The 13504-nt window shown below is 32.3% G+C and overlaps 2 protein-coding genes across 2 annotated transcripts in view; one reads left to right on the top strand and one right to left on the bottom strand.

Annotated features, from left to right (window-relative positions):
• Positions 1–13504, top strand: part of LOC145319257 (integrin alpha-PS5-like) — a 69137-nt gene that overhangs the window by 16159 nt on the left and 39474 nt on the right. Inside the window, exons 6-9 of the mRNA XM_080161269.1 lie at positions 8421–8508; positions 9736–9766; positions 10389–10442; positions 11112–11167. Of these exons, the coding sequence (XP_080017395.1) occupies positions 8421–8508; positions 9736–9766; positions 10389–10442; positions 11112–11167 (229 nt within the window). The remainder of the gene's footprint in view (positions 1–8420; positions 8509–9735; positions 9767–10388; positions 10443–11111; positions 11168–13504) is intronic.
• LOC145319255 (uncharacterized) lies at positions 4930–7784 on the bottom strand. The gene is made up of 3 exons (XM_080161266.1): positions 6714–7784; positions 5940–6037; positions 4930–5183 (listed from the first exon to the last, which is right to left on the bottom strand). The coding sequence occupies exons 1-2, from the start codon at positions 7449–7451 to the stop codon at positions 5951–5953; spliced, it is 825 nt and encodes a 274-aa protein (XP_080017392.1). The 5' UTR covers positions 7452–7784; the 3' UTR covers positions 4930–5183; positions 5940–5950.

Genomic DNA, 13504 nt, shown 5'->3' on the forward strand with positions numbered 1-13504 from the left:
TTCCAAATAACCCCTATGCCCCGCTGTAACATCTGCATGAGCTAACAAGAAAACTTTATTGTACATTCCAATAGGTACCACTACCCGTTCAATAAATTGAAATTCTTTCTGGAGCCGCATAGGTGAAGTCAAGATAATTAAACCATCTTTATAACTCAAATGTTCAAAAAATCTTAATATTTGTTTACCACGATAAGGCATTTGAGACAATTCTCTGGACGTAGGTTTGACATTATTTACAATAAATTTCCTCACCTCAACTAAAACAGGATCCTTCTCCAGGCTACGACTAAATTCTCTCGCCTTCAATCTGGATGATATTTGACTGGCCGTCTCTGCTCCAATTCCTGCAATAAGACATAATTTAGGATCTTCTAATTGATATACAGTATCCAATATTAACTCTCCTTGTTCGTCTGTCGATAATTTAGATATCCTATCTTTACTATCCTTTAATGCAGTACGTGACAATATATCAACATTAGTATGCATCTTGTCCTGCCTATGTACAACCTCATAACTGAAGGTGGATAAAAAGTTTATCCACCTTATGGTGAGACCAACAAAATATCCGTTCTGCCTCCAAGTAGATAGATGTTTCAGTGCAGCTGAATCAGTTCTCACGATAAACTTCTTGTGTCTCAAATAACATTCAAATCTTTCAACAGCATTTACTAATGCACATAATTCTCCTTTATGTGCTGCATAATTGGCTTCATGAGTTGAACAAACACGTGACCAACACGATATCATCTTCTCTTGTCCATTTTGTTTTTGACTTAACACCGCAGACATAGCTGTAGATGACCAATCTGTATCCAACACAAATGGTTCAGCCTCCATCCTCCAATCCGGGAACGATTTACTTATTTCTTCACAGAACAATTCTCTAGTCTTTGTAAAGGCTTCCATACTTTTTTCATCCCATTCTATTTTACTACTGTTTCTGAATTTGTTCAATGGTGCCGTAATATCAGAAAAATTCTTGAAATATGAACCATAATAATTTATGAAACCAGTAAATCTTTGAATATCTTTACCTGTTTCAGGTACTGGCCAATTCTTAATCTTTTCAATATATGCTTGGTCCATAAATATGCCTTCTGCATTTATAATATGGCCCAGAAATTTCACTTCCTCTGCAAACAATGTACATTTTCCAAGATTAATCTTGAGGCCTGCTTCACAGAATGTTCGTAGTAGAGTATTCAAATGCTCCAGATGTTCCTCCACATTCATACTATATACAAGAACATCGTCCAAATAAACTAGGCAAAATGCCCTTAATTCAGGACTCAAATCCATTACTCTATCCATCAACTTTACAAATGCACTTGGAGCATTGGTCAATCCGAACGGAAGCCTCTTGAAGCAATATTGCCGTCCATTAGAACAAAATGCTGTATATTTCCTGACAGATTCCTTCAAATGCATTGAATTATACGCTGAAGTTAGGTCAATAGACGTAAAAATCTTCTTTCCTCCAAGTTTGTCAAATAGCTCACCAATATTAGGCAAAGGGTAACAGATCTTCTCAGTTATCTCATTTAACGAGCGGTAGTCCAGGACAAAACGGACTTTCACCTCGTTAGTATTTCCAACCTTCTTCTTAACAGCAAAAATTCCAGAATTAAACGGTGAATTACATTCTTCTATCACATCTGTTTCCAACCATAAATCAATCTGTTCTTTTAGTTTCTCTGCATGATGAGGATTGAGTCTAATCATCCTATTCTTGAAAGGTTGAGCTCCAGGAACCAACTGAATATCATACTCCTCCAAAGTACAAGATCCAATATCCGTAGGATCAATCGATAACGCCTTGAAATTCTTTAAAAACAAACCAACTATTCTTCCTTTCAAAGAAACATTATCTTTTAAAAACGGAACTTTATCCAACTTCAATTTATCTTTAATAAAACGAATCTTCTTTAATGTTGTTGACACATCTTCTTTAACTCTGTTCTCTTGCAGCATTGCTATCTTCTCCGCCAAAAACAAATTTCCAACCAAAGTACCAGCAGGAACAGATTTCTTAACAGTTTCAAAATTCGTGATTTTAGTCATAATTTTACCGTTCTTTCCCACCTCAGTAATTCCTTCGTTTATCAACAAGTTGTTTCGGCTACAGTAACCTTGTCTAGGAGCTATATAACACAACTGTCCTTCAGGCATATTTCCCTTAGTTGAAACTTCTACCACCACTGTACTCAATGCAGGAATTTCTATTCGATTTTTCAATGAGCAAATCCATTTTTGGTCTTGTAACTCAGCTACATTAATCTCAGGTTTCTTAGTTCTTGCTTTCTCCATTTTCTCCAAAACTGTATGAACCAAATTCTTCACTACAATTTTCCGTTTAGCTACTAAATTCACACTGATTCCATGCATCTCAATCCTGTTGCCGTCTTTGGCAAATATCGTCTTCACGTTATTTTTGTTCAGCCAATAACTGCCTAGGTTCATAGGTACAGTCATGCCGGAAATAACAAAGCAATCTTCTTGAAAACTGTGACCTCCAATCTGAAATTCAACATTCCGAACAACACCATCAATCTTGATGCTGGAACCCTGCACGCCTGTTGCTTTCGAATCCGTTTCTTCAATCACACAATCAAGCTTTCTAGCCAACACTTGAGATATCAGGCAGCCTCTTGCATTGCCGCTATCAATTAAGGTCAGGATTTCCATGCCACCAATCTTTGTTGGAACATAGACTTCAGCCGCTCCAGCCGCCATCTCAGAATCTTCATGAAACTTATAAAACAGCTATCTAACTAACACCAACAGTTATGAGGTTGTAACTATCCAATTGTCTATCAAATAACTATCTATCTGTCTACAACAAATAACAAAATAACTGAATAAAACAATTCACTCACCGACAATATTTCATCCACCAACAGAAACGTCCAAAATATCTCTTAATCCACAATCAACAAGACTTCTCTCCGGCCAACAGAAACTCCCCAAACTATTTGTTAATCCACAATCAGTAAAACTTCTCTCCGACCAATCTAAAATATTACAAACTTTTAGATGCCAATTGATGGATAAATCACTGTACATAAGAATTAATATCGATATTAATATATATATAACAAATTTTATAAAACTAATTTTCGAACAGCAATATATATATATAATGGTAATCAAATGTTAACAACATGAAACAAAATCTTAACAACTCACCATCAAATAAATAATGATGACAGTATCTCCCAATCACCACAAACACTCTTCTCAGCCAATCTAAAATAAAATACAATTATTTTAGCTGCCATAAATAAATGTTTTCACTGAACAAATAAACTTGTAACACAATAAAAGAAGTTGTATTAAACTGTTTTTAACCTATTTTTAAAACGTATATAAAAAATATGCTATGACACCAGTAGAATGAGACTGCAGAGCCAAAATTTGAATTAAGTCCCCAATAAACTTTTTGGGGGGGATTTAAATATTAATTTTTACTGTTGCCGTGATCATTTTGATCCGAGCAAAAGGTCTTTTTTTTATTTGGGTAAAATTCGTAGCTTTTAGAGTGTTTTGCTTCATAAATATTGTATTCTGGTATAGAGTAAAATTAGGCCTTATGATTTTACTATAAAAATTCACTAAAAAGTTAATTATTTATAATATATCAACGAATTAACATGAACATGTTTGTGTTCTCTCACTTATTTTAAAAACATAAAAAATGGCTGTAAAGGGTTAAATGACAACAAATGTTTAAGCAATACAACAAATTTATTTTTGTCACATATACAAATGTGTTATTAAATAAGATTATTCAAACTTATCTTTTAAAATGATTTTAAAAAGTATGTATCTTTTATGTGTATGGTTTTCATTCTTTTCATTTTATTTAAATAAAAAATATTTAACTACATTGGAAATAAGTCACTTTGTGAAAACACTCTTTTTTTGAATTGTAAAGAATTATATAAAACAAGGCTTCTTATTGGTTAGATTTCAGAATTATTTGTTTTATTGTAAATGTTAGATTTTTCAATGAAATTAATTGTTTTGTGAAAAAAAATTATTTCCAATGAACAGAGTAATGTTTTTTTATTGTATCAATATAAAGTGAATTATATAAAAATGTTCTGTAAGCCACAATATTACCCGAAGTAAAAAAAAAGCTTTTGCTTCGGTCAAAATGATTACAGCAACACTAAAAATTAATTTTTAAATCCCCCAAAAAAAGTTTACTGGGGACTTAATTCAAATTTGGGCTCTGCAGTCTGATTCTATAGGTGTCCTAGTATATTTTTGACCCCCCATTCAAAAATAGGTTAAAAACAGTTTAAGAAATATGACATGATAAAATATTATCAATCACCAAGCAAATTAATCTTTCCAAATACCATAAGTTCAATTCTTTTGAAATTCAATAAAATATTACCTAACAAAACTATTATTGTCAGATTAAAACTGAGATGTATAAAAGGTTTAAAAGTCGAAATTCAACTAACTATATATCTAAATACCTGAGAGCACCTTCTTGCGCAGCTTTGCTTCTCTGCGCAGCTCAACTTTCTGCGCATGGTGCGCTCCACGCCCGATAATCATTGCAGCTACCTCTATACACCACCCCATTTTGCGCATACCAGCTCTGAGATATAGTGCAAATTTCTTTGCAAATATGGTCACTCCCCCTTTTTCTCAAACAAAAGAGACAGCTCCCCCATATCTGCGCATACCAACTCTGAGAGGTAGTGCAATCTTCGTTGCAAATATGTTCACTCCCCCTTTCTCCTCCAACAAAAGAGACAGCTCCACCATATTTGTGCATACCAGCTCCGAGAGACAGCCCCTCCCTTCCTTCATAGAAAGAGACTTCTCCACGATTATATCTAATGCATTATAACAATTTTGCTTCATGAAATTCTAAACTTCATTAAAAATTTTGCTGAATCAACATTACTAAATCGCAATATAATTGTTTTAAAATCGAATACTTTAAATCACAATAACTGACTCATCTTTTAAAACAATTTTCCACATTTCATCAAAATTTAATACTTTTCAAATATCTAATTTCACATTTTTATCAAATTTAATTCAATTTAAAATTCAATTTAATATTTTTCAATAGCAATTTTACAAAATTGTATTCCTAATTCGTTTTTCATTTTCACTTTTTTATTATTCTTATCTCTGTTAGACTCCACAACAGTCTGAAACAAAAAATGAATTTTCCTAATTTCAACAAAACATAATCAAAAACTAAATTAATTATTTTGATTTCCATTATAACATAATCTCATAATTTCATATAGGCTTATAAACAATATGTTATCTTTTCATAATTCAAAATAAACCATCAAAATAAATTATCACAAAATTAGAGTTGCTTCGTTCACTCTTTATCATTAATTTTGTTTTGTTGTTGTTTATTTACAATGCGCATAAATCAAAACAATGCCGCGTAACAAGTAGAAAATGGAATAAGGTTTTATGATTATAATACATTCAAAACATTAAAACCATAAAATGTCATCTATAATAGCATTATTCCATGCCTCGACTTCCGCTACAAGGTCGTCTTCATAATCGCTTGCCCCTAAACCATCAACATGCGCCACTTCCTTCGTATCCTCCCCTTCTTTCACCTCTCCTTCAATTTCACCAACCAATTTCTTTTTATCCATACTATTTTCATTCTTTTTAAAACTCTTTTGCCCCGTCTTATAAGGAACAAAAGGCTTGTTTCCCCACCGCAAAAAGTATTTTCCTTTAGGATTAGGCAACTTTTTATCTCTAATATCAAAACAATCCCTCATCATGTGACCCTTTCTGTTGCAATAATAACAAATAAAACCACCTTGAATTGCGCCAATTAAAGGAATAAGTTCAGCTGGTCCACCAAATTCATCAGCTAAATCAATTTCACATTGATTTATTTCATATGACAAATTATCTTCATCACTAACCTGATCAATAGTTACAGGATTTGACTTGGAACCAACGCCACCAACCATCGTCTTAGCCAAAGCCATCTGGTTTGTTGTACATCCTCTAGCCATTGACCCTGAAATTTGATTAAATTGTAGCCCTTTAACAATCAATTGTGCTTTAACTATTAACTCTGTCCAAAACTTCGTTATCATTCGCACTTGTCCGTCACGCTCCAAATCCAACGCAAATTGACGCATCTGATTAGCCAAAAGTGGAGATAAAACCACATTACACACTTGAGAATAGAAATCCATGAACATATCATCAGTTGGTTTCGGATACGCACGTTTCCAGAAAGATAGTATCTTATCAAAAAATGCATCAATCTTATCATTCTCATGTTGCTTAACACTCAAATACGCATCTTTACACACATTTTTCATGTCGGGTGGTAAAAATGTCTCTCGCATCTTACACAAGTACCCCTTTAATGTTAATTGTCTATTCTCCATATCAGCAGGTTTTAGTGTATAACCACAAGCGGTTCTTACACCCACACATTTATCAAACAAAATTTCCTTACACACTTGATGATTAGTCATATGATAACGTCTAGTAGTCATCCAAAATCTCTCCAAATAATCATCAAAGAAAATCACATCATCGTCAACCGCAAATTCAGGCGCATTTTTTCTGAACTGATCATCAAGTTTAGCACACGTTTCATTGTACCTATGCACATTCTCCTCCCCCTGCGAAACATACAGAGATCTATCTGGTACATAAACAAGAGATTTACACCAACTAACCTGCGAATCACTCAGTCCAGCTTCAAAAAAATTGAGCGTATTAAAATCCTCCGCATCAACCTCAGAAAGGGCTGGCCACCACATGAGAACTCCATTATAGATATTATCCACAGCATCAACTCTAGACAATTCCCAAAGTTTTATGATCTTATCTTCATTTCCCTGCATACCACCAAAAATAGGCCGAGAACCACCAGCAAACAATTTAGGCTTCTCTTCTGATCCTCCAAATCCTCCAGATCCACCAGCCGTCCTCTGCCACGGCATAGAGTTATTTAAACCATTCTGCTGGTTATTCGACCCATTCTGCTGGGTATTCTGCTGGTTATTCGACCCATTCTGCTGGGTATTCGAACCATTCTGCTGGTCATTCAAACTATTCTGCTGGGCAATCTTATCAAGAATTCGCTGCTGGCCAGTCATAAACTCATCCACAACGGTCACATTCTCAGTCTTGATATCATTATCAACACTAGGCTCCACCACCTTATTAAGACGATCTTCTAAATTGTCCATCCGAGTAGCCAGTCCAGTAACCGCAGCAACATTAGTATCAACATTATCCGTCAACTCTTGAATTTTCGTCTCCAGTGGCGCTATACGCCCACCCAGCTCCGCCGCCACATTATCAATTTTAGTCCCAATAGCATGAATCTCATTCTTGACCGTACCCCAAAAAGTAATCATGTACTCATCCTTCTCCACCTGAGACATCTTCCTCCATTCAGAAATGTCCATCCTGGTCACTACAAATATCCTGAACAAAAACCAAAAGCAAAGAAATAATACAATTAAAAGAAAATCTGAGCTATAGATTCGTACTACACTACTGCGCCAAAATGACGTGTAGTAATAGCAAGAACAAACAGCTAAATATTCTTATAAAGTGTATTAATTCAAGACAAGATTAACATACAATAATAATATTAATATTAAGACAACTGTTCACTTTTATGTTCGTGTCGTGTTGCAGAGCAATGTCTTGCTCCGAAACGGTTGACACAAGAACTAAAAGCTAAACTATAAAATACATGCATTGCTCTTAAATCAGGAAGAAAGGGACTATACATCACACTAGAAAGTCCGTATTTTGGGTGGATTTCTACAAAAATATTCCAAACTCCTATATTATGTTAAATAAATGCCGTATTACTCTATTCTTGTTTGTTTGTCTGGCCTAATTAGAAAGCTTAGCAACTCTATAATCGTTACCAGAAAGTCCGTACGTCTATTTAAAACATTCTGAATTTTAACTTTCTTTGGCATTTTTTTGTATTTTAAAATTATTAAAATAGACATGTTACAATTATCCTATCGATTTCAAACTTCGCCTTATGTTTCTTAATGAATAAGGGAAAATTTAGAAAGCGTAGCAACTCTATATTCATTACCAGAAAGTCTGTACGTTTATTTAAAACATGCTGATTTAAAGAAATATATTTTTTTTTATGTAATTATCCCTTTCATCTAATTTTTGGAATAATGATTCTTAGGACAACACGGTACAGTATTACAAGCGGGGCATCCCTATAATCAAATCCTAAAAATAAAAGCATGTCGCAATTTTGCAACAAATATATGTACAATTCAGACTTAGAAATTATGATCTTCTTACTAAGTTCTGACACTCTGCAAGTGTTATTGATCGTTTGTCCTTTCTTCTAATTTCAGAGCTTTGCTTTTATGAATGTTGTCGTCCTTGTTTAGACATGTATTTGGCAATGAAAGGGTCATGCTGGGGAATGGATTTAAATGGCGATCAATTTTATGAAGGACCACAATTTCCAGAAATCAGGTGATTCTCATATAAAAGTAACAGGATCTCTGTCTGTCTGACTGTACCAAAGGATCTTGCTAAACACTGAACTGATATGGTTCTAATTTACAGGGTAGCTTCTCTTAGGTCCTGGGAAAGTTTTTAACTATTTTGGGGGAGGGTACAACAACCATCCCAAGAGAAATCGTCCCTAGAAATAAATACCCCCCAAAACTAAAAAAAGGTTGGTACGATTTTTGCTTTATTAATTTAAAAAAAAAATAATCATTGAATGGGCAATTCTATTTCTGCCGCCTTTTGTTACAAATGAGATTTTAATTTGACATAGTTTTTATGTTATACAAATAAATTCAAATAAAGCGAAACTTTTAAGCACCCAAAGGATATTAAAAGCTAGGATTATCAAGTGACTAAAATACTTAAAATTTTTGTAATTATTTGGCAAACAAAGATAAGTTTCTTCAGTTTATAAAAATATTAATCTAGCAGTGCATTTTGAGTTTTTTGTCTCTTGATAGTCCTAGTTTTCCATTTACTCTGAGTGCTTAAAATTTTACTTAATTTATATTCATTTAGTATCTAGGCTTTACTTTAACTTTTTAGAGCACTAAACCAACTTTAAAATGCTCCAAGGCATATGACTATATGTTCAAAAAAAGGCTTTTTATAATATAAAGGAAAATTTGAATTTTAAGAATAAAATATAATCATTCTTTTGTGTTGTATTTTGTTTGAAATGTAAATAAATTATCATTACAAACATGTTTTTTTTCTATAACATATTCAATCAATTATTCAATACATGTTTATAATATTTTAATATTTTGATACAGGGTCGTAAGAAAGGGGGTTGTAGGAGAAGAACGCCCAAGCCTTTTTTTTGTGGGATGGTAGGTTCAAAATCTGAATAGGGGATAATTGGAGTTGAAGTGGGTACTTTATCCTCTTTCACGTTCCTGATGTAGAATTGTAGAATTAAATCTAAAGAAAAAAGAATTTGGGCCGACGCCCCCCTGGAAAATCTCTGTGAACGTTTAAGATTTCTTTTGGATCAGGGAAGGAAATCGAAGTAGCGGGTTTCGTTGTATTTTCACAGTAGCTTTTGAAGGGTTATTTTAGGGTAGGTTAGGTAATGAATGGTTAGAGTCCCCCACAAGGGCCAGAAATAGGTAGAAACTCTACTGTGAAAATACGTCGAAACTCGCTAGTTCGATTTCTTTCCATGAACTTTTTTTTCAATTTTAGAGAGCTGTTTGGAGATGGAACTCGTGGGTTGGTAAGTCAACCGATCCAACTGTAGAAATGCTCTTTTTAACAAAAAGTTTTATACATGCATTATTCTATTTTAAAAAATTTGATTTAAGATATAAGACAATGGTACATTTCATAGGAAGTATGAATAAAACCATTTAAAAGCTGTTTATTCATTTTAAATATTATGATTATTTATTCTTTTCAAAACTTAAACTGTTTTCTTTTCATTATTATATTCGATCAGAAAGTTATTTTCATTCATTATAATGTTTTGTTCGTCGGTTTGGTTTTTCTTGTCGGAAAGTTAATGCGCAAAAAAAGAAAATATAAATTTTTTAGATTATTAAAGAACTGCAAAGTTCAGATATACAGTGAAAGCTGAAACTTTATGCAACTAATGGTTTGAAATTGTTCATGGCTATTCTAAAAATAAATTTATGATAAAATGGATTAATTTAGAATTGTTGTATGATAATATATTCTTTTTTTGTGTTTATTATACCATCTTACTATTATTTGTAAGATTTTCTTCCAACTGCGATTACATCCATTATTATTAACAATCTTTTGAGGTGGGGGTGGAATAATTATCACTATTGAACCTAATCATCATTGTTAGGTTATTGTTGATATTTTTATTTTAGTATTTTTCTCTGTATGCAGAGGCTGGGTTCAGCATATACTCTCATCAAGATGAGGTGGGTTTTAGTTTTAAAAAGGACAGACTATACCAAAGTAGCACAATGATATTTTCTTTTATTGATAAGGATGAAAACTTCCAAAGTAAGCAAAACACAAAAAATGTAGATAAACAAATATAAAAGGTAGGTTATAAAGCTGATGTTCAATGTCATAAAATGATTTATTAGGGGTCATTGGTAGCTTGACTGACAGACCGACAGACATAGTAGATTGCTTATTGGTAGGGCATTATGCACAACAACTTTCAGCCGTCTATCTTAAAAAACAGCCGAGAAATTAACGTTTCCCTATTCCAATTCTTACATTGTGACAGTTGGACAATTTAAATTATAGAGTAGCTTCCCTGCTAAAAACTAAATTACATGGGCACAGAGAATGTTTTTGGTTATTTGGAGATGTGGTAGGCGTAGGGTGGTACCTAATTATTAATTGACATTTCATGCTCATAGAGTAGCTTTGCTAACAAGGACAGTAATGTCATAACTATGAAATCAAGAAAACAATTACAAAGATGCAAAAGTATTTTCAAGCCATATGCCAACGGTTTTTACCCTTAGAATAGACCATTGTTTAAATTATGGATTTCATATTCCAACATCTGATTTTTACTATATTGAAATGTTTTCAAATATTTATTGTATTTATTGAAAATGACATTGTTTTAGTTGTTGATAGGAACTCCTGGTGCTTATGATTGGTCTGGCTCATTCCTTTCCATCAGGTTATTTAAATTTTGAGTGTTGTTTTATACACTTTTATGTGAAGCATCTTATAGTGCCCAAAAAATGACGTCACACAATTAAATGACCAATTAGAGGCCAGTATACGTTTTACCATTGGTAAATTACAATGTATACTGGCCTTGGCCATTGATCATTAGTATTGTATGAAGTCATTTTTTATTTGGCACTATAGGCTGCTCCCTTTTGCAAGGCATAATTGTGGATTTAGTAAGGCTAAGGTTAGCCCCGCAACTGAGGGAACGATTATCGTTTTTGCATCAATATGTATTTTCTAGCAGTTGTAGCAGTTGTTATGATAAATGTACATTTTGTTGGATTACCATTAATTATTCGTTGCTTTGTTGAAGTCAAGGTTACAAATATTGGTGCGTTTCGCAAAATGAATGAAGCCTAGTACTTAAAATGAAACTCGACTGAAGTGCATCATATTTTTTAATGAGGCTCAACTGTTGACTTGTGTTGTTTCAGTGGTTCTGCCGAGCCCTGATATAAAATTATGCAAATTTTTAGCAACCTGTATAGTTTCCATCTGTTGCCACAATCATCCCTTAATTCTAGCCCTTTGAGGACGGTTACGTTTTCGAAAACTAATTTATATTTTATTAGGATCATTATATTAAAGTATCAGGATATCTGTCTGTCTTTGTGTCTATGTAAACCAAAGGATCACGCAAACCACTGAATAGACATGATTATACTTTAAAGTGTAGCTTCTCATAGGTCACGGAAAGGTATCTATAACTAATTTGTGGGAGGTTACCCCCTTCCCCCTAGAAAAAACGCCCATACAAAATGACCATCCTCAAAAAATTTTTACTTTTTCTTTTTATTAAACTAAATTTTAAAGTTGTAGGGGGGGTCGAATCCCCTCCCCGTAGAGGCCTCTAGATGAGTAGCCGCTACACGGTTGGACCCTCAGATGTCAAAACTTTATTTTAGTGTTTGGCCAAAATGACTTTGCAATTGTATCTGTAAGTACGTCTAATAACACCCTTTGCTATTTTTAAAATCCTAGAAAATTTTTTTTGCAAGAAAATTGCATAAATTTGCAACCTTTTTTAGAACCACTACATAACTCGAGTTTTAAAACTTTTTATATAAAATCCTTTTTACAAAAAATATCAATAATTATTTAAAATTAAACCTGAAAGAAAAAAAATCTCATTACACGTGTTAATTTGCATGTTTTAGGTCTTTTTTTGAGGAAAGTATAACTTCCACATTTTGACAATAATTATATTTTTTTAACATTTCAAAGTAAAATATAATAAAACTTAAACAATTTTTCTTGAATTATCAGTTGAAAATTTCATCAAACATGCAATTTAAGTGATGAAAATTTAATAAAATCATTTTTTGAATGTTTAGAATTACCAATTTTCTACATTTAAAACAAAATGTTAACAAAATTTAAAAACATTTTAACATATAACTTCAAAAATCAATAACATTTTATAAAAAGATGTTTCAAAAAATAAATCATTAAAAGGTATTAAAATGTATTTGAAATTACTTAAAATTAAAACGAGAACATCTTTTTACACTGTATTCTGTGGAATAGAGTTTAAATGACATGATTAGTAAATGAAATATTTCCTAAACTCATTAAGCCTTTTTGTGACTATATTAAAAATAATTTATTTTGTTTCATATTGTTTTTTTATTCAAATATTTGACAAAATTTTCCCTACGTCAATAAAATAAAGTCAGTTTTTTACTGTTTCCAGGTTTTTCTTTATAATTATAACAATTAAATATAATATAAATCTTCATTATCTTTTATTTGAATTATCATACACATTAAAATGTAAAGTATAAGCTAGAATAGCACTTTTTTTAACGAATATTTTAATGACATTATATCAAAATAATTCCTCTTAAATATCACACAACATATGATTGGGAAGTATAGCCATTTCTTGGAGGTATAATATTTACAAAAATACCATTAATTCTGTTTTTATCAGAAGTTAAAAAAATTGAACAATTCTAAAACAATGGTTGGCTGTCTAGATATTGAGTACACTAAGACTACGGCTCTGTTCTATTGAAATAACGTTGCAAAAAGAGGGGTTCTGAAAGTAATCTACCTAATTATTTTTAAAGAACCAACAAGTACTGTCAGTATCTTTTTTCTTGTAATCTAGCAGACAATCAAATCATAACACAATTTTCATGATAAAATATTCAGGTTTCTACTTCACATTTTAAAAAATATACTGATCAATAAAATGTTCAAAATTTTACTTTGTACTAATTGAAAAAATATGTTGTAATTCTTATTTTAAAGTTACATTTTTATCCCTGACAAAATC

This window comes from Acartia tonsa, chromosome 5 (assembly GCF_053477335.1).
Source record: "Acartia tonsa isolate MP-2025a chromosome 5, ASM5347733v1, whole genome shotgun sequence".
Classification (NCBI taxonomy): Eukaryota; Metazoa; Arthropoda; class Copepoda; order Calanoida; family Acartiidae; genus Acartia; species Acartia tonsa.

Coding starts and splice junctions, on each gene's coding strand:
- LOC145319255 (XM_080161266.1), bottom strand. CDS start 7,451: ATGGACATTTCTGAATGGAGGAAGATGTCTCAGGTGGAGAAGGATGAG. Junction 6,038..6,713: donor CTGGACTGAGTGATTCGCAG/GTTAGTTGGTGT, acceptor ATCAAATTTCAG/GGTCAATGGCTAGAGGATGT.